General features: G+C 43.7%; 2 protein-coding genes across 21 annotated transcripts in view; one reads left to right on the top strand and one right to left on the bottom strand.

Annotated features, from left to right (window-relative positions):
* The window catches only part of PKP4 (plakophilin 4), a 198,687-nt gene extending 187,923 nt beyond the window's left edge, over positions 1-10,764 (bottom strand). For 9 of the 14 annotated variants that reach the window (XM_060177885.1, XM_060177883.1, XM_060177882.1 and 6 more), the window contains exon 1: positions 10,617-10,763. The gene's annotated coding sequence lies outside the window, so the exon portion shown is untranslated. Of the gene's footprint in view, positions 1-10,616 lie in introns of all 14 variants that reach the window. The other 5 variants (XR_009545963.1, XR_009545965.1, XR_009545964.1 and 2 more) reach the window with 3 other exon arrangements.
* CCDC148 (coiled-coil domain containing 148) overlaps positions 10,764-26,721 on the top strand; it is a 325,900-nt gene continuing 309,942 nt past the window's right edge. For 3 of the 7 annotated variants that reach the window (XM_007524305.3, XM_060177896.1, XM_060177897.1), the window contains exons 1-2: positions 10,973-11,041; positions 11,877-11,941. In XM_007524305.3, the coding sequence (XP_007524367.2) occupies positions 11,917-11,941 (25 nt within the window). In that variant the 5' untranslated portion in view covers positions 10,973-11,041; positions 11,877-11,916. The other 4 variants (XM_060177892.1, XM_060177899.1, XM_060177898.1 and 1 more) reach the window with 3 other exon arrangements.

Below are 26,721 nucleotides of genomic sequence, written 5' to 3' on the forward strand. Positions count from 1 at the left end.
TAAGAACCTGAGTTGGGGGGGGGGGGGCAGATAGCATAATGATTATGCAAAGAGACTCTCATGCCTAAGGCTTCAAAGTCCCAGGTTCAATCCCCTGAACCACCATAAACCAGAGCTGAGCAGGGCTCTGGTTAAAAAGAAAAGAAAAAGAAAATGAAAACAAATCCAGAACAGCAGAATGGAAGTTTGTCTTTAAATTGGTGCTATCCATTTGAATCCAATTGAGTCTAGCACAGATGAGGGGACAGCACACAGCTAAAGATACACATTCCAGTGCATCAATTTGATATTCAAGGTAAGAGTCAATGGGACTGTTTATTCTAGCAGATATCACAAAAGATTTTCAAAACATTCTTCTGGTTATTCACAACAGTGGAAGGGAATCTTTTCAATAATGGATATTAAGGCTGGAATTATAAAAGTATATAAATTGCATAAAGAACACAAAAAAGCACAGAACACAAATAAACCAAAGTTTTGCAATATAAAAATAAAAATATGAACCTAAAATGGCAAGGCATGAGAACCATAAATCATGGACTTTATAAATAATAATTTTTCAGGCAGGGCAGACAGCATAAGGGCTACACAAAAGACCTTCATGCCTATGGCTCCAAGGTCCCCAGGTTCAATCTCTGGCAACACCATAGGGAAAGAAAGGATCGAAGGAAAAAAGGAAGACAGAAAGAAGAAAGGAGGAGGGGAGGGAGGAGGAAGGAAGCAACCTTTTTGAAGAGTCATAAATAATGCCTTTTCACTGCTATCAATTCATTGACATGACTGTACAAATTACAAACATGATGAAAATCTTTTCTAAAATGGCTACTTAATCATTGGTAGAAGGTACCTGTTCTCCTCCCTCTCCCTTCTTTCTGAGATAGAGCAAGCAGGAAAGAAACCACGCCAAGATTGTTTCAGTGTGGTGGGTTTCACACGTGGCAGAGCCACACTATCCAAGTGAGCTGGTTTATGGGTCAGGTTGAGGTAGACCTTTTCCAAACATAGGCCTGCTTGAGTGAGTGGTTAGTGTAGCTGCCTGTCCAGATTACCTCACACACAAAAGTACTCAGCCAAACCCAGTTTATACAGTCACTCTATAGCTCACCCTTAACAATTACAGAAAAAAATATGGATACTTATTAATATGCTATTTTTCTTTTTAATATTTTATTTATTTATTGGATTGAGACTGAGAAATCCAGAGAGGAAAGGGGGTACAGAGTGGCAGGGAGACACCTGCCACATTGCTTCACCACTTGTGAAGCTCACCTGCAGGTGGGGACAGGGGCTTGGATCTTGGTCCTTGTGCGCTGGAGCATGTATGCTCAACCAGGAGCATCACCACCGGGCCACTTCATGTGTCATCTTAGCCAAACAGACTGCAAAAATTAATCATATCCCTCAAAAGGAGATGCTCAGTACTGAATCCAGTACAGACTGTAAACTCCCTGGGGAAACTGTCTTTTTGACCATAATTCTGAGGACATAGCTTACTGGAGAACAAGGGAATAATAAATATTAATGAAAGAAACTAAAGACCAATTTTTTTTTAACAAGAGACATCCAAAACTTAACACAATACTCCACACAGCAGGGATGCATTAACTATCTCAAGCACTAGTTTTGCTCAAGAATGAAATGATTTCTGACTAGATCAGTCTGTTTCCATTCAATCCAGGGTACAAGTGTCAGAAAACATGATGCACTTGGCTGCAAACTGCCCATGACTGCTTTCCATTGACCATTCTTGTGAAGGTGTGGAAACTGAAGGGACTATCCAAGAGCCCACGTTCATCATGCCACTAGGAATTCACTTACTGCTGCAAACACAAACAGTACAATTTAGTCTCCTTTCTGAAAATAATGTACTTATTTCTTAGCAAAGGAAAATAGCTAATCTCTATTTTTAAATTAGTTTATAGGTAACATATCTGTAGATTTTACAAGGAGGATTTTCTTTCTTTATATTTTCCTTTTGTGGGGGAGAGAAGCTAGAAGAAACTCTGCTGATTTTTAAATCACTTTTCTAAACAGAAGAACACAAGTCTAGTGAAAACCCCTCCTGTTAATGCCTACTATGATTCTCAACACTGATAAGTTGCCTATAAGCAAAGATTACATGAAAAATACCTATATTCTATACTGAGCTATGAATCACTGAATTCCTCTGAATAAAGCATTCATGGAAAAGCAATGTGCTTCAGAGAAAAATCTGTGTCAGTTATTTAAATTTCTTTGGGGACAAATCAAATGAAGCAAATGGAAAACTTCTCCTCTTAACAAGACTAAACACCCCTTCTAATCATTTCCTAAATGGCCTTCATTCCTATTCAACTTCTCATTTTAAAGAGTATTTGTTTATTTATGAGGGAGTGAGCCAGAGCGTCACTCTGGTGTGACAGATGCAGGGTGATCAGGGCTTGGCACCTGCACTCTCACACTGTGCTGGCTGCATCCCTCTGAGCCCTACTCAACTTCTGAAAACCTGGTTTCAATCAGGAGTTAAGCCTCATACAGGCACAGCAGTCTGGTTGTTAGCAAATAAATACAAAAGGGCAGCCACTGTCACGGTCAGTACGGGGTTGTATCTTTGGCTTCAATGTTTGTACTTTTCAGGAGCTGAACATTTCAGGCACTCAACTTCAAACTTCAACCTGTATCCCAGAGAGTAAATTGAGGATTTAAAAAAAAAAAAAAATCTCTATGAGAAAACAGGATAGTCTTGCTGCAGAAAAATATATGTAACAGAATGAGAATGTCTGATGTTCTAAGAGTTATGAAATGCAAGTTATTAGAAGGATTCTGGAGACATGTGGTCCAATCCCATCATTTCATACATGACAAAGTTAAGGTCCAAAGGAATTAAATGTCTGCCTCCTGAGACACAAACCTGTTTGGGATTAATTATACAACCAGGACTAGAACCAAAGCCTCTTGATACCTATTAAGTCACTCGACAGGCAGTTAATATAAAATATCTTCCAAACTTTCCTGTCCATCTTTGTCTTGGCAGTTTTCTACCAGTTCCACATGTGATTAATTCTGGACAGGAAAAGCAGCTCAATGAATTGACTGCAAGCTGCATTTCAACTCACAACTACCACTAGAACTATCTAGCCATGGACCAGCAAAGACACTGTAACAGGAGTAGTTGACTATCACTAACATCTAGTCCAGGAAGCAGCAGACACTATAGGAGAAGCAGCAGACACTGTAGCAGGAGCAGTTGACTACCAGATACTGCCTGCATCCAGGGAACAGGAAAAACACTATATATAGCAGGAGCAGCTGACTACCACTGACACTGTCTAGGCCAGGGAGCAGCAGACACTGTAACAGGAGCAGCTGACTATCACTGACACTGCCTGCACCCAGGGAGCAGCAGACACTGTAACATGACTGCTGCTTAGGGATGCAAGTGCAGTAGTAGCCCTATACATACTCTTAACTATGACTCACATCCACAGCTGCTCTGGTAACCGAAATGTGGAACTACTGACCTTCTCCCTCCTCCTGAACAATTTGTCAAGGTGTGTTTAGCCAACTCACCACATTGATCATTAACTGTGTCTACATGCTTTTATGACATACATCTGATTTAAAAGGCCCTTGTGTTTATTGCAATGGATTGATTCTTTCTTATAAGAAATCTTTTTCTTTCTCTCTTTCTTTCTTTCTCATTCCTTCTTTTTTCTTTGCATGTCTTGCATATGCATCATTTTACCTCTCACAACAGGTTTTTGTTTGTTTGTTTATTTTCATTCAGACAGAGAAACTAGAGCTTCCTCTGGTCCCACAGTGCCTCCCATGTGGTCCCAGACCTAGGCTAGACAGGGTACAGCATGCACCATACCTGGTAAAATGTTTCCAATCCCAGGCAATCTCTTGAGACCTATCAAGCTCACAACAATATTTCTTTAGTTTATTTCTTCCCTGAAATACCCTGCTTTAATTCATAATCATACTAAAGTCACATGGGGGGAGGGCGGCCCTGAGACTCAGCAGTAACTACAGAAAACTTCATCAAATATTGCAGTGTAAACTTCAAAGAACAGACTATATTAAGCACTTAACCTGAGCCAGGTCTCAAGTGCATGTAAACTCATTTAGTCCTTCCAACGGTCATGTGAGCACCACACTTCCATCTCTAAATTTTAGACAAGCAAAATGAGACTCGGAGAACTTCATAACTGCAGGCCTACCACAGAACAGTAACAACTGAGCTGTGACAGGCAGGGTGCCAGCCACACACCTCACTGCCTTACAACACTCCCCATGGGTTTGCTCAGGGAAGATGAGCCCCTTCCTGGCCCAGAATTACCACAGGTGACCTCGGACTATGGGGGTCAACAGCAAGATCTCTAAATCAATGTCAACTGGAATTTCTTTCCATCACCTCCCAAAATTGTATTTTAAAAGCTACTTAAGATGAACATGGAGATTATATACCAGGAAACAATTTTCTTTTTCTTTTAACAAAAATGTATAAGACTGGGAACTGCAGCTCAAAACTAAACCATTTAAGATAAACTAGGCTTTACATTTTTATGAATTCTGCTTGTTTGTAAATTATCTATTAACTGATGGAAGAGGTGGGCAAGAGGAGAAAGGAGTCTGTCACTTATCTGATGGCCAGGATCCAACTTAGACCCTCAAGTGTTCCTGTGCTGCCAGACCCTCACTTTTGAAAGGAAATAAGCCCCCACAGCCATGTATTTTGTCAAAGTCATCTGGCTTAGTGTCGAATCTCCTAATTTACAGTTTTGGGTGATTTTCACCTGTCTTTTGTTTACATTTTACAAGAGTAAATCCAGTGACCAGAATTTTAGCTGCCATCTATAAAATGTTTTAAGTTTATCCACGGGGGCTGAGAATACAGCATAATGACTCTACAACAGACTTTCATGCTTGCAGTTCAGAGTCTCAGGCTCAGCCCTCAGCACCACAAGCCAGAGCTGAGTAGGGCTCTGGTAAAAATAAATATATAACTGTTTTTAAGTAAGCTGTGGGTTCCAAGTCAGGCCTTAAAAGCTTGTTTTGTAATTCATAGCCCCACCACAATTATACATTTTACCGAATTTTTATCATATTATTTTTTATACACACACGTTTACTCTAAATTAAACTTCAAACATTAGGCACTTCTACATTCTTTTTTAAAAATTTTTTCAAGGAATTTCTTTTTTTTAATATTTATTTTATTTATTTATTCCCTTTTGTTGCCCTTGTTGTTTTATTGTTGTAGTTATTATTGTTGTTGTCGTCGTTGTTGGATAGGACAGAGAGAAATGGAGAGAGGAGGGGAAGACAGAGAGGAGGAGAGAAAGACAGACACCTGCAGACCTGCTTCACCGCCTGTGAAGCGACTCCCCTGCAGGTGGGGAGCCGGGGTTCGAACCGGGATCCTTAAGCCGGTCCTTGTGCTTTGCACCACCTGCGCTTAACCCGCTGCGCTACAGCCCGACTCCCGGCACTTCTACATTCTATGTAAGAAAATGAAGGTTTTTTTTCATGGGCAGATTAACAAAATTTTGCCCCCAGTAAGGAGAACTATGGTGGATCAAGTACAAGTGCTTACTCATGCTACATATGTGTCCTAGCTTCATTCCTGGCCTAATACAGTCACTTTTCTGCCTTTCCAAGCATGTGATGGTACAGTGGGGGAAGAGAGATAACAGACAGAGTTCAGGGCTAGGAAAGAGCAGGGCAAACACCATGGGATATTTGCAATTTAGGTGTTGTTTTTTTTTAATTTTTAAAAATTATCTTTATTTATTGAAAGACAGCCAGAAATCAAGAGGGTGGGGGAGACAGCAAGGGACAGAGATAGAGAGACACCTGCAGCCCTGCTTCACCACTAACAAAGCTTTCCACCTCCAAGTGGGGGATCTGAGGCTCAAACCCAGGTCCACCACGACCTGGTCCATGCAATTAAGTTTTCCTATAGAATGCAACTTCAGAAAGCAAAGATATCTTAAATGTTGATGAAAAGTATCAGCGGGTCCTCTGGTCCCTTAATCATAGCCTTTTGTTCTGGACATTTGTGTGGGCTTGATGATCTATTTCCTGCCTACAGGGATGGATCAGCATCTGTCAACCCAACAGTTGCCATTATTCAGTTCAGGGAAACTGCTTCGCCATCACATGACTTAAAATAATCAGAAACATCCAGACACGTCAATCTACGTATTTTGTAATACTAAAATTTATATTCCAACTTCTAATGACACTATGTTCCGGAACCAATGAATGAGTTATAAAACTATAATATTATAAAAACTATGGATTTAACAAAATGACTAGCAATGCAGTCCATACATACTGGTGTTTGGTGTAAAAATAAATATAAATTGTAAAAAGAAACATTACCTTACTCCAGTGGCAAATGGAACGTCTGCAGTGTTCCTAACTTTAATAGAAAAGTAGCACACAAGGACTGACGTAAGGATCCCCATTCAAGCCCCCGGCTCCCCACCTGCAGGGGAGTCTCCTCACAGGCAGTGAAGGAGGTCTTCAGGTGTCTCTCTCTCTCCCCATCCATTTTTCTCTCTCCCTCTGTCTTCCCCATCTCTCTCCATTTCTCTCTGTCCTATCCAAAAATGACATAATCAACAACAACAATAATAATAATAACTACAACAACAATGAAAAACAACAAGAGGGAAGATAAATATAAAAAATTTTAAAATAGGGAGTCGGGCAGTAGCGCAGCGGGTTAAGCGCACATGGTGCAAAGTGCAAAGACCTGCGTAAGGATCCCTGTTTGAGTCCCCGGCTCCCCACTTGCAAGGGGGTCACTTCATGAGTGGTGAAGCAGGTCTTCAGGTGTCTATCTTTCTCCATCCACTCTGTCTTCTCTCTCAATTTCTCTGTCCTATCCAACAACAACAACATTAATAATAACTACAACAATAAAACAAGGGCAACAAAAGGGAATAAATAATAAAAATAAATATTAAAAAAATAAATTAATTAATTAAAAAAGAACCCAGCTTTAAAAAAAAAAAAGAAAGAAAGAAAGAAAAGAAAAGTAGCACAATGTAATGTTCTCAATTTAGTTGTGGTAACTTAACCTCCCCAAAACTAAGGTAATACTACTGGATCTTCCCCACCACCACCTGACTACTAGATCTTTATGGTGATGATGAGAAACTGTTGTGCACCTTGTACACAAAAAGGCGCAAGCATGTGATCCTTTACCTGAGAACAAACTGGACATCAAACTGACCAGCAGGAGTGACCATCTCCCACCAGTACCGGCAGCACCCAAAGCTTCACGCTGAAATGTGTTTAGCATTGCACTGCCCTTCTAGCTGCAGCTGTTTAACAGGTTAAGCATGGGATAGCTGCTTAGATGTCTAAACATACCTAGTCCACTGGTGCTGTGTTTTAAACAGTTTCCCCTTTAGTGTAAGAACAGTACTACAAGACCATTTAACACATTGAAAAAGTAATTATCTCCCAGCACACTGGAAGCGTGAAGGCAAGTTCTCAAAGCCACATACAATTTCATTGATGTCTAAGTCCTAAAATAACCTCTACTTCATTTTTCAGTTAAGAATAAAAGTGGCCCTGGTGGGAGGGAGTGGCTAGAGCACTGGACTTAATCCCCAGCAGCACAAGTGCCACAGTGATTCTCTGGTATCCTCTCTTTCCATGATAACAAAAATCTCTTTAGAAAGAAGCTTAGTAAAACATCCATTTTAGAAGCAAAGTGAGGGATCTACTCTTTAGTTGAAGCAGAGATAGCATATGGAGCACCGTTAAAATACACTAGTGTTATCTTAAATATTCCTAGTATGTTAACTGAAAGGCATGCTCCATGGTTAAGAAATTCTCTCAACGGATACCTGGGCAACAGCATGGAGATCACTCAGTTTAAAGACAGACAAAAATGGGGTTTTAAAACAGTAAGTGAACTTCAAAGTTTTTAATTGAGTTTACTTTCCCAATTTGGATAGCTCAGGAAAAAAGTGCAATCCTGATCAAACAGGGCTAGTCCAAATACTCAAGGTCATACAATCCCTGAGATTTTTATTAGACTGATTTTGGTAGCGTATACTTTAAATTCAGATCACAGAAGAAACAGTTACTGAATGAGATTTGGTTTATTCAATCTGTAAATTCGGCACTAACATATACGTTTAACAGCCATACACATAACACATATATATTTTTTTCTGGCTGAAGGCTAACCACTCCTGCACATTCTTTCAGGCTTTCCACCACTACACTGTGCCCCGTCAGCCTTTACTGAGCTATGCAGGTCAGAATTAATATACCTGAACCTGGTTCCCCACTGTGGTGCCTATCCTCACTAAAATACACAAAACATGAAGTGCAGCACCTCCCCTATATGACAGTGGGGGCTGGGAAGGAATTTCACTGGATCAAAATGCAAGTTTGTCATTCTCTACAGAAAAAGAATCGCCAGTTTTAAAACTTCCTCTCATCAAATGTTCACAGTAAATAGAATAGACTTAGAATTGAAATCTACCTTTACCTGAGGACAGTAAGACTACGCATACCATCACAGACATAAACAGACATGATCTATATCCCTGAACAAGGAATTTCTAATGTGACAGAAGCTAAATATGCTTTTACTTCCTGATCTTCATATCATATCAAATAAGCGCATGTCAGATTCTGCTATGTATGACATTGTTACATAATATATTTCCTGCTGGCTTCTACAAATACTTCCAGATAGACTGCTCAGTGTTACTAACTCTGAGTCTGTAGATGTACAGTGTATGAGAAGCAGCATAACAGTGAAAAGATGCAGCCTTTCCCAGTGCAGAACCCGTTTTAGTTTTCAATGCCTTTAATCGCACAAAGGTGTTGGAAGACAGCGAGACAACCAACTTCCTATTTCCTGTATCTAGTACAAAGCAAGCAAGCGTGGGGAGGGTTATTAACAAAGGCGACCAGGAAATTAAATTGTGTTAAATAAGCCCGCGCACACTTTGGACATGTATCGTTTTATTTTTGTTACCCTTTCCTATAACTGTTTCTCAAGAACCAGAAAAGATGATCCTACAGCAATAGAATCCTCTATTTCTCTTCTTGAGATAGTTTATTCTAGCCAAGTATTTTGTGAAAATTCTGATTTCAAAAGGAAAGAAAAATGAAGATGAAAATGGATACTAACCACTACTAAACGTATCCATATAAGCATCTTTAAAAGTAATTTATTTCTTCAGACTCAGTAACCAGACAGCAGCGCGACCTGGGCTCGCTCACTGTCCAGGAAAATGCCAGAGTTCCTAGGTTCACGCTATCCAAGGCGCCAGGCCCGGGCTTCACAGTACCAGGCAGCGCTATCTGCACACCGGCGGAGCAGACACTGCTCCTCTGTTCCTGCCCCACCGAGAGGTCCCAGGGCAGCAGCGCGTGGCCACAGAGCGGGCATCCAGGTCCCTGCATACATGTCTGTCCGCGGGCCCCCGCAGGCCTCTTCAAGCAGGCGCGGCTGCCGAGCGCCCGGCTCTGGGGCCTCCCGCACCCTTCCTTCGGGAGCCTGCTAAGAGGCAGGCGCGCCGCCGAGACCTCGCCAGGCCAGTCCACCAGAGTCGGATGCATGTGCTGTGCGGGGCTCACCCCGACTGCCCCGCTGGCTCCCGCACCCCCCAGGTGCCAGCGGTGGGCCATGGATGCTGGGAGGCTGACCCACCCGCCCGCCGGGGCCAAGGGCCCCGCACCCCGCCCGCACGGAAAGCTGCCGCCGCAGAGCCCGCAGCGCGCCCGCACACACCTGCTTGCAGCCCCCACCCCCGCCGGCAGACGGAGGGCACCCACAGCTCCCCGCCTCCTGGGGGGCTAAGGGGCCAGCGGCCGGGGGGAGGGGCGCGGGCCCCGAGGGGAGGGGCAGGCCCAGGGAGAGGGGCAGGCCTGGGGGGGAGGGGAAGCCGGGGGGAGGAGCAGGCCACGGAGGGGAGGGGGCTGCAGAAGGACCGGGCAGTTGTGGGGGGGGGGGGGTGCGGAGGACCCGACAGCCCCGGGATGGGGGGGGGGCTGAAGACCAAGCTGGGGATGGCAGCTCCCTTTTCCCTCCGGGCGGCTGGAGAAAGAGGCGGCGCAGGGGCACAAGCGGGGAAGCTGGGGCCCGGGAACTGAGAGGGTGGCACGTGGGGGTCACAGGCTGGAGGGGGCGCTGGACGCCGGGGAGATGCCGTGAGTGGAGGCCGACCTGGGGCCGCGGGTGTGGGCGGGAGCCCGCAGCCAGCGAGCGCTGGACGGCGGGCGCCCGGGGGTGTGCGGCCAGGGCGTGGAGCAGGCGGGTGGGCGACCCGGGGTGGGAGCTGCGGGTCGGGCTCCGGGGGCGGGGGTGCGCCGAGGAGTCGCCGCGAGCAGCAAATGGACTGAACTTGGGGCCGCAAGGCGGAGGGGCTGTGCTGGGGACACGGAGGGGGCTGCGGGGCCGGGCCGGTTGGGGTCAGGGGTCGGTGGTCGGAGATCCGGGATCGGGAGTTGGGGCAGGGATCAAGGATCTGGGATTGGGAGTAGGGTCGGGATCCGGGTCGGGGTTGAGGGTTGGGGCACGGGGGGGACCTGGGGTCGGGAAAGGGGATGCGGGCCCGGGCCGGGTCAAGGGGTCCCGGCCACCCACTTACTTGGCAGGCTGAGCGGCGGCCGTCGGAGCTCCGCGGATCGGGGGCGTCGGCGACATTGGGGAGGGACTGAAGAAGTCCGGGCCGCGGCGGCCCTCCCTCCCCCCGCCCTCCCGGCGCCTCCCGCGCCCCGCGCCAGCTACCCGGTACCCATGGTGCCGCCTCAGCGGCCGGCGACTACTCCGGGCAGCCCGCCCCTGACGTCAGCACGCTGCGTCTCGCTACGCCCCCTGCTCGCCTATTGGTCCAGGGGACGGATCAACCTCTCCATTGGTCCGCCAGCATATTAAACCAGCCAATGGGCTGCGGATTCAGGTCGCCATAGACACCGATGCTGCTGTAAGCCTGCAGAAGGTAGGGGGGCAGAGGGTTCCCCGCAGAGCTTAGGGTACAGGTGTGGGGTGACAAGGGGAGAAGTCCTACAGAAGGTGAGAAGAGGGCCTGCAGAAGGTGGGGAGCAGAAGAGGGCTCCCTGCAGAGCCTGGGGTGCAGGTGTGGGGTGACTTGGGGACAGGGCCTGCAGAAGGTGGGGAATGGACAGCTCCCCGCAGAGCTTGGGGTGAAGGTGTGACAAGGGGAGAGGGCCTGCAGAAGGTGGGGTGCAGAAGGCTCCCCACAGAGCTTGGGGTGCAGGTTTGGAGTGACAAGGGGAGAGTACCTAAAGAAGGTGGGGAGCAGAGGTGGGGGTCCCTGCAGAGCTTGGAGTGCAGGTTTGAGGTGACAAGGGGAGAGGCCCTGCAGAAGGTGGGGAGCAGAGGAGGGCTCCCTGCAAGGCTTGGAGTGCAGGTTTGGGGTGACAAGGGGAGATGGCCTGCAGAAGGTGGGAAGCAGAGGGCTCCCCACAGAGCTTGGAGTGCAGGTTTGAGGTGACAAGGGGAGAGAACCTACAGAAGGTGGGAAGCAGAGGAGGGCTCCCTGCAGGGTTTGGGGTGCAGGTAGAGGGTGACAAAGGGAAAGGGCTTGCAGAAGGTGGGAAGCAGAGGACTCCCGCAGAGCTTGGGGTGCATGTTGTGGGGTGACAGGGAGAGGTCCTGTAGGAGGTGGGGGTAGAGGAGAATTCCCTGAAGAGCTTGGGGTGCAGGAGCTAGGGGGGGTGGGATAAGAGGGCTTCCCAGGAGCTGACCTGCAAATTTGAGCTAGCTTTTGTTTTGCTTCTGGCCAACCTTACCTGTGTTGTTGGAGTTTGTGCCTGTGTGGAAAGTAGAAATAACAGCTTAAGAATTCTAAGAGATGAATGACAAGGAGTGGGTTTCTCTTTTCCAGAGTTGCAAAGGCCCTGAAGCCAAGCCTTTTGACATTTGACATGTATGCTGCTTCTGCTCCTCGAGGTGAGTTTGCCCTCCATCTCTGAGACCACGCCTTCCTCCCTACATCACTGATCTACCAGAGTCCTTCTTGCTCTTCTCAACCACATCCTTTCCAGGGACAGACTGCTGCAGATTTGGGGAGTCTTCAAACTTACATCCTTGGCTTAAGAAGGTTCCAGGATACCCCTTGTGTGCTCCTTTGATGAGGAAACAGTAAGCTGAGGTGTTTCCAGTACAATCCTGATAGCTCCACTCAAGAATATTGTTAGGAGCCCAGTGGTGGCACACCTGGTTGATCACAGGTTATATGCACAAGGACAGGTCAGGGGGGAAGCTTCACAGATGGTGAAGTAGGGCTGCAAGTGTCTCTCTGTCTCTCACAAGAAGCTGCTTTGTGCTTGGAAATTTGAGGCAGCAATTGTTTGGGTTTTTTTATTAATTTATTTATTTTACCTTTTGTTGCCCTTGTTTTTTTATTGTTGTAGTTATTATTGTTGTTGTTATTGATGTTGTCATTAGATAGGACACAGCAATGGAGAGAGGAGGGGGAGAGAAAGACAGACACCTGCAGACCTGCTTCACTGCTTGTGAAGTGACCCCCCTGCAGGTGGGGAGCCAGGGGTTTGAGCTGGGATCCTTAAGCCGGTCCTTGTGCTTTGCTCTACATGTGCTTAACCTGCTGCACTACCACCCAACTCCCGAGGCAGCAATTGTTAATAGTAATTTGTCAATACCGTTTTTGTTGTTGTTGTTGTTTTTGCAAAAAACTTTCACATTTACATAAAGGCTGTTAACAAACTTCATGAATGTCCCAGGCTCTTAAGTATTACATTGCATTATCATATAATAGGCATTAAGACTAATAGGTACCTTCCATTGATTTTTGGCTTTCCTATGTTGATCTGTATAGTAAGAAGAGCATAGTTATGCCACTGCTCCTTAGGTTGGATTAACAGTACTGTATAAGAAACCTGACAGAAGTGGAATATTGTAACATTTTCTCAAGACAGATTAATCTGTGTACAAACTACCTTTGTCTAGCTAAGATCCTGAATTTTGAGTTGAATAATGTTCATGGTCCAGGAGGGGGTATAGTGGATAAGGCTTTAGGCTCTCAAGCATGGGGTCCAGAGTTCAATCCCTGGCAGCACATGTACCAGAGTGATGTCTGGTTCTTTCTCTCTCTCCTATCATTTCTCAATGGATAAATAAATAAAATCTTTTAATTTTTTTAAAAGTTAAATAATGTTCTCTGCTAAGTGGTGTGTCTTATTGTAATTGAGGGTTACAAAAACAGATAGGAATTGTTTTTCTTTCTAAATTTTTACTAGATAGAACAGAGAAATTCAGAGAGGAGGGGGAGATAGAGAAAGATAGACACCTACAGACCTGCTTCACCACTTGTAAAGTGGACCCCCTGCTAGTGGGGAGCAGAGACTCAAACCCAGGTCCTTGCACTTGGTAATATAGGCACTTAACTGGGTGCACCACCATCCAGCCCCAAGGATTTTAAATAAGGTTTGTTGAATAGAAAAGCCTCTTTTACAATTTAGGAGAATTTGAACATAGTTGACAGTTCTGTGAGGGATTAGACTTGTGTGAGAGCAAATTTATACAGGTCAGGGAAGTGTGCCAGCTGGAAGGTCAGTAAGCTGGTCCAGGGCAAGCAGAATGAGGACTTCAATCCACCAGGTCTCCCAACCCATGATGGGCTTCCCATGAATTTCCTCCTAACACAAACCTGCCTGAAGTCTCAATGGTTCTCAATGTACTCATTGACCAATACAAAAATGAAGTAGGGTGAGGAAGTGTTAGTCTCTCAAGTTGTCCTTTTGTTTCCCATACTCAATTTAGCATATAAATTGTTGTTGCAAAATAGTTCCTATAAGTAATAGTTCCTGAAGGTGGTCATCTTTGTCTATACAACTTAATTAATATCTGGTCTCCTCTTCGGGCCACGTTAAGAAGCCCTATCCTGTCGTTGGTACTGTTTCGGTGGGGTTTCCTTAAATTGTACAGCTTCTGTAAACAGAGGGAATGACCTATCCCGTCCTCAATGTCAGGTAATTTCTCACCTCTAGGGCCAGTTTTACTAGCCCTGTCCCTTGGGGCCACTTTCACTGATTATCCTTTGTCTTGCAGGATTTTGTTTCATTGATAATAATTTGTCTCTAATTTGCATCCTTTCTTAAGTTATTTTTCCTCATTTTTTACAAATACCTTGCCTTTTATGAAACTCACTCCTTTCAGTGCCACATCCATTTTCTTCTACTGGCCTTTTTCCTTTCACCAAGAAAAGTCCAAATGAAATTTCTTAAAGATTCTGGTTTTGGGGCATAGGTAGATAGCATAATGGTTATGCAAAGAGACTCTCATGCCTGAGGCTCTAAAGTCCCAGGTTCCCCTGCAACACCACACACACGTTAGAGCAGATCAGTGTTATGGTAAAAAAAAAAAAAAAAAAAAATCTGGTTTTTCACCCCTAAAGTTCTAGTCCCTGAATACAGTTGAAATAATTCTGAATCATGTCCTCCATACTCTAACTCATTCAATCAATTAAGTTCTCACTGACAAAAATGCCATCTACTTTCAAATTGTATTGTTTCCATTTCAGATTTCCAGTGGAAGGTGGCAGCCTTTCCTGGAAAGGTTCTGACTCTCCCTGAGAGCATATAGAAATGCAAATGACCTACTTAAAAGTTGAAACCTTTTTAGAAAGCTAAAACCTTGGTGGGTCTGTTGAGAAAGGAGTGGAAAGAGCAGGCTAAGGACAAGATTCAAAAGACAAAAATGGGTTTAGTGAGCTCCACATGAAAAACAAAAGTAAACAGCAGAGGTCCTGGCTAACTTTTCTAGAAAGGAAGTTAATCTGAACCTTGGATTAAGAACAACTTTTCTTTTTTCTCAAGATTGTTTTGGCAATTCTAGGTCTTTTCTGGTTCCAGATAAACATTTGTAGTATTTGTTCTATTCTCCTAAAAAATGTGCTTGGGATCTTGATAGGGATAGCATTAAATTTGTAGATGGCTCTGGGTAGTATATTCATTTCGATGATGTTAATTCTTCCAACCCATGAACATGGAATATCTTTCCACTTCTTTGTGTGTCGGGCTGGCTTCGTGAGAGGAGATAGACGACCTGGGACTCATGGTTGAGCTGTAGGCAGTATCTCTTTATTCACGCAGGACACAGCACAATCTAAGCCGAGCTAGACTAAACTAACACTACAACCAACTAAAACAAACAATGCTGTCCTTATATACTTTCCAAGTAGGGTGTGAACAGGATGTGACATAGAGAGGGTGGAGAGCATGCAAGAATTCTACCACTGAACCACCAATGCCCTTGAGGGAGAGTGGTGCTTTATGTAAATGTAAAAGTGATTTATGTAAATAGACCGCAGCTTTGAGGGGGATCAAACCAATCCCTATACAGGCATACCCGATGCTTGGGTTAAGCAGAAGCCAGGGGGAGCTGGCATACTACCCAACATTTGTGTCTTTTTCAATTTCTTTGAGTAGTGACTCATAATTTTCAGTATACAAGTCTTTCACTTCTTTGGTTAGGTTTACTCCTAGATATTTTATTGTTTTTGTTGCTATAGTAAAAGGAATTGATTTCTGGATTTCAATTTCTTCTAACTTAGTGTTTCCATAGAGGAATGCCACTGACTTTTGAATGTTAGTTTTATAGCCTAACACCTTACTGTATTGCCTGATGATTTCCAAAAGCTTCTTGCTGGATTCCTTCGGTTTTTCCATGTATACTATCATGTCATCTGCAAATAAGCAGAGTTTGACTTCTTCTCTTCCAATCTGTATCCCTTTAATTCCTTGCTCCTGCCTGATTGCTATGGCAAGAGCTTCCAACACTATGTTGAATAGTAATGGTGATAGTGGGCATCCCTGTCTAGTACCTGATCTGAGTGGAAAGGCTTCCAGTTTTTCACCATTGAGTATGATGTTGGCTGTAGGTTTACTATATATAGACTCCACTATCTTCAGAAATTTTCCATCTATTCCCATTTTTTGTAGTGTTTTGATAACTCCTCCTACCGCTACAAACTTATCAGAGCAAGTCCACACATTTCCGGTCAATGTTGCCCCCAATAGACAAAAACCTCAGGCCTGGTATCCATATTCTGCCACAGACCTGAAGGAACTACGCCAGGCTATCAAGGATGACGGTATTCATGCCCCATGGACCAGGTCCATTTTACAAGGCCTGCTTCAGAACCTTAATACTCCCCAAGACTGGAGGGATATAACTCGCGCTACGTTCCCAGGCCCCCTCTTCCTGCGATGGGAGGCATTCTTTCGCGACGAATGTTTACAACAATCGCGGAAAAATATTCAAAATCAGCCAGAGGGGAATTTTGATGCATTGTTTGGAACAGGCCAATTAGAAACAGGGATTCAACAGGTGGAAGCCAAGTTTCCACCGGGGTATTTTGATCATGTACGCCTGTGTGCATTAAAAGCATGGGAGCAATTAACACCACCCATGGGAGCGGCCTCAGCCCCCATTCTCTCCCTTCAACAAGAACCTGATGAATCCCTCGCTAAATTCATTGCCAGGGTCCAGTTGAGTTTGGAAAGGAAGATTTATAATCCTGACGCTCGTTTTCTCCTCCAGCGATCCATAGTCTGGGATCGAATGCTTCCGCATTTTCGACAGGCCTGTATCACTCTTAAAAACAAACACCCAGATACTTGGATTATAGCTACACAGGATCTCAGATCAAGCTCTTTTCAAGGACCTATGCAGCTACCTTACATAAGCAAAAAGGGGCTTGCTTTCAGTGTGGTCGCCAAGGGCATTGGCATAACCAATGTCCAGAAAATAGACGGCAACCCCGCCTCCAGTCAGGGCAACCCCGTCTCCAGACAGGGAATCAGAGACCACGAATGCCTTGTCCCAGATGTTAGAAAGGATTTCACTGGAGGAGAGATTGTTGGTCAAGGTTCCATAGGAACGGCATGCCTCTGCCAAATGTAAACTAGGTGTGGGGCTTCCCTTAGCCCCGCCCCCAAGAGGGAAGGAAGCAGGTCGCCCGCTTGGTGCTGTGTCCTTCTTCCACAAACAGAAGCCCAGCTTGGGACCCAATCCATCGCTACACCCACCACGCCAACTAACAATAACAGAGGGTGAGCAGAAGGAGGAACCCGCAATATGTGGGAACTTCCAGCATAGAAATAACCGGCTGGAGCAAGAGAACAGCTCGAATTCGGAGTCTGAGATTTTATGGACCACCCCTGTTTTAGAAAGGGGTCACCCAACTATGACAGTAAAGATTGGTAATATTCCTTTTAAGTGTTTGATTGACACGGGAGCAGATAAGACAATATTAAGACAAGCAGAGGTTCCCCAGAGTTGGGAACTCCTCCCAGGACCACACTTACATGGTGTTGGAGGATTGACTCAAGCATTCCGCACACGAGATTCCCTTGTGTGGGAAGATCCAGAAGGGACTACCGGACCCTTTCAGCCTTTAATAGCTGATATAAGCACCAATTTATTGGGAAGAGACTTGCTGGAATCTCTACATGTAGTGATATCCTCAGACACCTCTGCAGGACACCACACTCACTCCTGTGAGACTGCTAGACCCAACCAGCACCCCCAATACTAACTGCCACTGTTCGTAACAGATCTCCTCACTTAGATTGGCTTTCTAATGAGCCTGTCTGGGTGGAACAGTGGCCTTTGCCTAGGGAGAAGCTAGAAATTTTAAAAGAACTCGTCCAAGAGCAGTTATCTTTGGGACACATTCGTCATTCTCGGAGCCCATGGAATACTCCAGTCTTTGTGCTTAAAAAAGCGCTCAGGAAAATGGCGCCTCCTCCAAGATCTTCGTGCAGTTAATAAAACCATGCAGGTTTGGGGCTCCCCCCAAAGGGATTTGCCTCTTGCTTCTGCAATTCCCACAGGAATTCCAATCATAGCTATTGATCTACAGGATTGTTTTTTCTCTATTCCCTTACACCCACAAGATTGTAAACGTTTTGCTTTCTCTGTTCCTTCTATTAATAATGCCAGCCCTGCTGATAGATTTAAATGGGTGGTACTGCCCCAGGGCATGGCTAATAGTCCTACTATGTGTCAAAAGGCTGTTAAATCTGCCCTTTTTCCATATATTCATAAGGGCCTTAAGGTTTTTCATTATATGGATGATGTGTTAATATGGGGAGAATTAGATACAGATCTCTCCGCCCTACGTGATTTTCTAATCCCTGCCTTAAAGAGAAGTGGACTTAATGTAGCTCCTGAGAAGATACAGCTAATCCCTCCAATATCTTTCTTAGGCTCAGAGATTTCCCTAACGCAGATTCGTCCTTTAAAACCTTGTGTTACTTTTCCTTCTAATCTCACTCTTGCTTCTTTACAAAGTTTTCTTGGAAATTTGAATTGGCTTAGGCAGTGTCTTTATCTGCCTACGAGCTGCCTGCAACCACTGTTCGATCTGTTAAAAGGAAACAAACACCCCTCTTCAAAGCGTATGTTAACCCCCGAAGCCTCCTTGGCACTGGAAAAAGTTAACCAGGCTCTCCAGGACATGCACCTCATTCGGTTCTCCCCCTCCTCTCCAGTAAATCTTCTAATCTTTAACTCAACCCCCACGGTAGTGGGGGGCATTGTGGCAGAAACATGGCGTTCTCGAATGGCTTCATACGCCAGTAGGCGGAGCTCCAAGACTCCTTACCGAGATTGATTCCTTAGCATTTATGGTTCGCCAAGGAAGAAACAGATAGGTTCAGGTCTTAGGAAGGGAACCAGATTCAATCATTCTTCCCTTTTCTCTCACAGATACAGAATGGCTCATAGGCCACCATTCTCATTTTGCCATAAGTTTAATGGGTTTTCCAGGACAATTAGATAATCATTTTCCCTCTAATAATTTGATAGCTTCTTTACCTCTGTTGCTTCTACTAGTACCTAAACTTTTCTTTCGAGATCCCATCCCCTCAGCTCCTACAGTGTTCACTGATGGTGGAAAAAAGGGAGCTGCTGCCCTTATATATTATCCAGACCAGCAATACCCCAAACCTCTCTTTACTGAACTTCCTGATAATTCCCCTCAGTACAAAGAACATTATGCTGTTTTCCTTGCATTAAAAGCTGTACCAGAATCCTTCAACTTTTTTTCTGACAGTGTGTATATTGTTAACTTACTTCCATGGCTTGCTCGATCTTATGTAAGAATTGATGACAACCCACTTTCTCCTCTTTTAATTTAAATTGCCTCTATGCTCTGTTCTCGAACCCAACCACTGTATGTTCAGCACCTACGTTCCCACAGCCCTCTTCCTGGTCCCCTGTCCCAAGGGAATGCTGCAGCTGACCGCCTTGCCTCCACAGGAATTCTCCTAGCCTCTGTCTCTAATCCTGCTGACTTTCATTCCCTAACCCATGTTAATCTTAAAGGTCTTCGAGCTCGATTTCCTGATATTCCTCTGCCACAGTTAAAACGTATTCTTGCTACATGTTCCTCCTGTGCAGGTCTAATCAAAACACCTGCTATTCAAACTCTGGGGGTTAATCCTCGAGGTTTAAAAGCCAACGCTCTTTGGCAAATTGATGTTACCCACATACCCAACTTTGGCAAACAAAAATATGTGTTCGTCTCAATTGATACCTAAGTTTATGTGGGCTACAGCTCAGATTGGAGAAAACTCAAAAAAGCTTATAAGCCATATGCTCTCCTGGTTTGTTGTAATGGGCTTACCTCTCCAACTTAATAAAACGGATAATGGACATGCTTTTACCAGCAAACAATTTAAAGATTTTTGTTCCCTCTGGAACATTACTCATACTACAGGCATTCCGTATAATCCACAGGGACAAGTCATTGTTGAGAGGACCCATCAAACTCTTAAGGCTCAATTAAATAAAGAAAAAGGGGAAATGTACCCCCCCAATATCCTGCTGGCAAAAGCCTTAACTACATTAAATCTCTTTAATATTTACAAAAACTCAGACCAACCTCCTATTATTCTTCATTGGCAAACACCACCCACCCTCCCAGCTATTAAAGTCAAATGGAAAGACCACTTGATAAAATTTGGAAAGGACCTGACCCCCTGTTGACTATGGGGAGGGGTTTCGCATGCATTTTTCCACAAAATTACTCCAAGCCTGTTTGGGTTCCTGCCCGCCATGTCCGGCAATACCCACATGATGGCGCTGATATCCCAGAAGAACAAGAAACACTGCAAGAAGACTGGCTGCAAGAGGACTGGCTGCAGGATGTACCCCAGGATCCATAATACAGCATGGCAGAATAAAAAAAAAAATCTGATTCACAGAACTCTTCCCCCCCCCCCACCGAATGTCTTATGGTATGACTGGCCAGTTGTGTTTTGTGAGTGAGTGAGTGAGTGGAAAAAAAAAAATTGAGTGAGTTGAGTGACCAAAATTTTTGTACGACCCATTGTGCTCAGAGTACTCTGAAAGTTAACTGACTTTATATAAAACGGCTGGACGCAGCCATGGTTTCTGGAGACGTCCAGAAACAGTTCAAAAATTGTTCATTCCTCTTTTTGATTTCTTTTTTAAGTTTTGATATAAATATGAAATTTTAGTCTTAAACTGTGTGAGTAAAGATGGTTCAACTATGACAGTAGATCTAAATTCGCATTTGAAATGATATGTCTTATTTACAAGTTTTTCTTCTCCTGTGTGTTATAAACTATATGTTTAATATGCATGTTTCAAGTTTGGTAAACATTAACTTAACGGTTAAATTGTAACTTTGAAGCTACATTCTTACGAGAAGAGGTAAAATCAATTCATTAAAGTAACTGAGTGTTTAAGGTAAAACTCTAAATATTCAGTGTGACAATTCATCATCTCCTAAGTTAAAATACAAATCCTCTATACAGGACATTTTTGGAGGGCCCCCAAAAATGTCCTGTAAGCTATCTTGTGGAAATTAATCCACAACAAATTTGGCATCAATCTGATATTGTATATGTACTAAAAAAAATATTGTCACTAAAATGTGTTAACTCTAGTAACCTGAGTTTGCTTAAAAACCCAATGTAAAAATAGTTAAGAATCAATATATATGTGACTTAAATTCAGTATGAAAATTTTACTATATAGAGACTGCTACATGAGGTCACATAAGATGACCTTTACATGAAATTATAAAGATACCTAAGCCAATTATAATCATTGAGTTATCAATTGTAGTTATCCTCTAATTTGTTACAAAGTTTTTTCATAAGTAATTGACTACAGCTATGACAAGCCTTCGCATAAAGAAGCATCTGCTCATATAGAATCCCCAGAAATCCATCTTGGACCCCTGACCTCTGACATCACCCATAATTACTGCCATCCCCCGAAACCCATGATGTGACCTGACACCATCTGGAGAACCTGATTCACAGACTCCAAAGGACAAGACTTTCCTACTGCCTTTTTCTCAGCCGTCGGTGTCTACTCTTCCTGCTTCTGTTTCGCCCATCATGTTTTGGCGGTTCCAGGTCACTCTCTACAGAGAAGAAAAGTTCCAGTGGCTGTCCTCCTCCATCAAGATAGACGTGTGGCATTTAATTCCTGGCCGTTGACATTGGACTGATACTTCTATAGAACTTGCTGGACACTCCCTTTATACTGCTGGACTTCTTGAAGAATGACTGTAGCAGTTCATAGAACTTTCCGCCAGCTGACTCAGGATTTTTCAATGCCAGATCACCCCTCTAGCCCCTCAGCTTACCAGGCCCCCACTTCTCCACCCATCAGGCTCACTCTATCTCTTGCTACTCTTACTTATCCCTCCCTGTCTTGTGCTAGTTCTTTTTGAAGACACTTACACGCTATCATTCTGCTTTCTTACCAACAGGCTTCTGTTCACCCCTACACTGCTATTCCCCTGACAGAGATGAAGCCTTTTACAGACATTGACCCAGTTATATATGACCATTAAGTAAGAGGGAAATGTTGGGTAATTGTGAGGATATGGTTGAGCTTGGAAGGGCTTGAGCCTGAGGGGTGTGTCAATCCTGTTAGTCTCTCTCTCCACAGAGAGGTTGAGCAAGGAGGGACAGTAGAACCCCAAAAAGGTGTGCCTCTTATCAGTCTCCCTGCCTCACAAAGTGCCCCACACTCCTGATACTATGGCAAATAGTTAAAAAGAAAGGGGGATATGTTGGATAGTATGCCAGCTCCCCCTGGCTTCTGCTTAACCATATGCCTATATAGGGATAGATTTAATCCCATTCAAAGCTTTGGTCTATTTACATAAATCACTTCTACATTTACATAAAGCACTCCCTCTAGGGCATTGGTGGTTCAGTGATAGGATTCTCACCTGCTCCGCCCCCTCCTTGTCACACTCTGATTTTCACCAGTCACTTTTCTCTCCACCCTCTCTATGTCACATCCTCTTTCCACCCTACTTGGCAAGTATATATAAAGACAGCATTGTGAGTTGTACAGTACTTGAGTTTAGCTTAGCTCGGCTTAAGTTGTGCTGCATCCTGCATGAATAAAGAGATAGTGCCTACAGCTCGACCATGAATCCCTGGTCATCTGTTACCCGCCCGTAAAGCCAGCCCGGCGAAAACAACATAGCCCGGAGAAAACAACAATAAAGGGATGTTGTATTTTGTCAAAGGCTTTCTCTGCATCTATTGATATGACCATGTGGTTTTTGGTCTTGCTTTTGTTAATGTGGTGGATCACATTGATTGATTTACATATATTAAACCAACCTTTAATTGCCAAAACAATCTTGAGAAAAAAGAACAGAACCGGAGGCATCACACTCCCATATCTCAAACTGTATTATAGGGCCATTGTCATCAAAACTGCTTGGTACTGGAACATGAATAGACACACTGACCAGTGGAATAGAATTGAGAGCCCAGAAATGAGGCCCCACACCTATGGACATCTAATCTTTGACAAAGGGGCCCAGACTATTGCATGGGGAAAGCAGAGTCTCTTCAACAAATGGTGTTGGAAGCAATGGGTTGAAACATGCAGAAGAATGAAACTGAATCACTGTAATTTACCAAATACAAAAGTAAATTGCAAGTGGATCAAGGACTTGGATGTTAGATCACAAACTATCAAATACGTAGAGGAAAATATTGGCAAAACTCTTTTCTGCATAAATTTTAAAGACATTTTCAATGAAAGGAATCCAATTACAAAGAAGACTAAGGCAAGTATAAACCTATGGGACTACATCAAATTAAAAAGCTTCTTCACAGCAAAAGAAACCACTACCCAAACCAAGAGACCCCTCACAGAATGGGAGAAGATCTTTACATGCCATACATCAGATAAGAGTTTAATAACCAACATATATAAAGAGCTTGCCAGACTTAACAACAAGACAACAAATAACCTCATCCAAAAATGGGGGGAAGACTTGGACAGAATATTCACCACAGAAGAGATCCAAAAGGCTGAGAAACACATGAAAAAATGCTCCAAGTCTCTGATTGTCAGAGAAATGCAAATAAAGACAACAATGAGATATCACTTCACTCCTGTGAGAATGTCATACATCAGAAAAGGTAACAGCAGCAAATGCTGGAGAGGGTGTGGGGTCAAAGGAACCCTCCTACACTGCTGGTGGGAATGTCAATTGGTCCAACCTCTGTGGAGAACAGTCTGGAGAACTCTCAGAAGGCTAGAAATGGACCTACCCTATGATCCTGCAATTCCTCTCCTGGGTATATATCCTAAGGAACCCAACACATCCATCCAAAAAGATCTGTGTACACATATGTTCTTGGCAACACAATTTGTAATAGCCAAAACCTGGAAGCAACCCAGATGTCCAACAACAGATGAGTGGCTCAGCAAGTTGTGGTATATATACACAATGGAATACTACTCAGCTGTAAAAAATGGTGACTTCACCGTTTTCAGCCGATCTTGGATGGACCTTGTAAAAACCATGTTGAGTGAAATAAGTCAGAAACAGAAGGATGAATATGGGATGATCTCACTCTCAGGCAGAAGTTGAAAAACAGGATCAGAAAAGCAAACACAAGTAGAACCTGAAATGGAATTGGCATATCATACCAAAGTAAAAGACTCTGGGGTGGGTGGGTGGGGAGAATACAGGTCCATGAAGGATGATAAATGACATAGTGGGGGTTGTATTGTTAAATGGGAAACTGGGGAATGTTATGCATGTACAAACTATTATATTTACTGTTGAATGTAAAACATTAATTCCCCCAATAAAAGAAAGAAAATTTAAAAAGCTAAATAATAAAAAGTTTAGATGTTAAAAAAATAAAAGAACAACTTTTAGCTTTCTACTCTTTGTGATTCCCTATTATCCCACAATAAGTCCTGAAAAACAATAGTAGAGTTATCCAGGATAAAGGGAAATCAGGAACACCATCTCCTTCCTCATTCTTGGATGTTTATAGGAAAGGTAAGAGCAGTGAGAATGAGAAGGTCAAAGGGTGCTTACTTGGAACCAGGCATAGAATGCTGTGGGAAAATGTGGTCCTAAGAAGGGTTGCTAGTTTTACTTATGGTTTTTAGATTAGTTTTACTTACGACTTCAGAGTTGCCTGTGCCCCAACTTGAACCAGCTGTCTGAATGTACAAATCCTCAGCCAGTCATTTATTTGTTTTGTTTATTGTTTTTTTGTTCTCAGTGCTTGGTAGCATTTGACTCCCAGCAATGTAAAATTGGAATCAGAAGTGTTGGGAAGTAGTAAGTAAAAGAGAGGAATAATAGTTCAACACAAACAAGTGAGGAAACCTGTGGCAAAGCATACTAAAGGTCTTTGCCTAAAATTGAGAAGCCTCTTATTATTATTAAGGTCATATTATTATTTTTTAAATTTTAATTCATAAAATGGAATCACTGACATAGAAGGGTACAATTCTCACCACCAGAGTTCCCTATCCCATCCCCTCCCCTGAAAGCTTTCCTATGCTTTATCCCTCTGGGAATATGGACCCAAGGTCATTATGGGGTACAGAAAGTGGAAGGTCTGGCTTCTGTAATTGCTTCCCTGCTGAACATGGGTGTTGATAGGTCAATCCATACTCCCAGCCTGTCTTTCTCTTTCCCTAGTGGGAGAGGACTCTGGGGAGGCAGGGCTCCAGTACACGTTGTCTGCCCAGGGAAGTCTGGTTGGCATCATGTTAGCATCTGGAACCTGGTGGCTGAATAAAGAGTTAATATATAAAGCTAAACAAATTGTTGTCTAATCATGAACCTAAAGGCAAGAATATTGCAGATGAAGATTTGGGGTCTCCGTTTTGGAAATAGCCAGTAGGTCTATTTTAGGTATAGTCCAAAGGGCCCATGACTTTATAAGTTTTTGCCTGAGCCTGACATCTGATATACAGGTGGACTCAAGTTGGGGTAATGGACAGGACACAGTCTTGGTGGTGGGAATGGTGTTGATGTACACTCCTATTAACCTGTTCTTCTTCTAGTGTTTGCCCTTCTTCCGTAGCCAGTCAACAGCGTCAGTTTGAGCCTGATGTAAAGTTTCGAGACCTCCTTTGAATCTGGAGAGGTGGCAGTCGTTGACTATGTGGGTCATAGTCTGTCTGTAGCCGCAGGGGCAGTTCGGGTCGTCTCTGGCTCCCCAGCGATGGAACATAGCGGTGCACCGGCCATGACCTGTTCGATAGCGATTGAGGAGGACCCAATCATAACGTGCTAGGTCAAAGCCGGGTTGACGCTTACAGGGGTCTGTGATGAGGTGTTTGTTCTTTACCTCAGCTGACTGCCAACTCTGTTTCCAAGAGTCTGGAACAGAGAAGTTCAGTGTAGGCGTAGGGGACCAGATTGGGTGACAAGATGTCAAGCGTTGGACAGGGTGGGCGAAGATATCCGCGTATATTGGCAGGTTTATTAGCCTGTAGTCATAAAAATCACTATTTAATTAATATGAGAGGGGAAAAATTGATTGAATGTCTAAAACTTTTTAATAGGTCTTATTTCTACCATACTCTCACAACATTTTTTTTTCTCTACCTGGGTTATAGCTGAGGTTTGGTGCCTGACTATCACTCCCCTGACCTATTTATTTACTTATTTTCCTTTTCTTTTCTTCTGGATAGTGGTGAGAGACAGAGACGACACACTGCAGCACTACTCTGCTACTCTGCTCTTAAAATCTTCCTCTCGTAGTAAGATATAAAGCAAATTGTTCAATAAACAGGAACCCAAAGGTTGCAGTAGAGCAGATGAAATTAGAGGTCTTTCTATGGGAAAAAGCTAGGAAGTGCATTTTAGTTATGTTGGTAGGGGCCTGTGACTTTATTAATTTTTGCTTCTTGAGTTTGATACTAACATGCAGGTGAACTAACAATATTATCTGGGAAGATGGTGTCAGAGTTGAGAATAGGGCTAGAAAGCTGGATTTAAGGCAGAGAGTAGCTCCCAAATAGGAGCCTGTTATCTTACAATCTTATTAATCATTATTTAATCACTAATAATATTTCAAAAATATAAAGTTTTACCCATGCAAATTGCACCTGTGTCCTTCCACATGAAAAATCATTTGGGCCCCTGCACCCTGACTTATTTCTACTTTCCATGAGGACAAATACCTTTGTGAGAAGGACCATTTGCATGTGCTCTGGCATGGAGTTTTAATACTAAGACTTAAGATTTTAAAATTCCATGTGTTTGATGGGCCTAGACCTCGAATAAACCCCTCTCCCCAATGTTACCAGTCATCTCTATCAGGAACAACACAATAGACCCCTTTGTGGGCCCCCATAGGACCTTGCCCTCAACTTGGATCAACAATGGTAGAAAATGTTCAATCCTCCAAAGGGAGGCTGGAAAATAT

Source organism: Erinaceus europaeus, chromosome 18, assembly GCF_950295315.1.
Source record: "Erinaceus europaeus chromosome 18, mEriEur2.1, whole genome shotgun sequence".
NCBI classification, from domain to species: Eukaryota; Metazoa; Chordata; class Mammalia; order Eulipotyphla; family Erinaceidae; genus Erinaceus; species Erinaceus europaeus.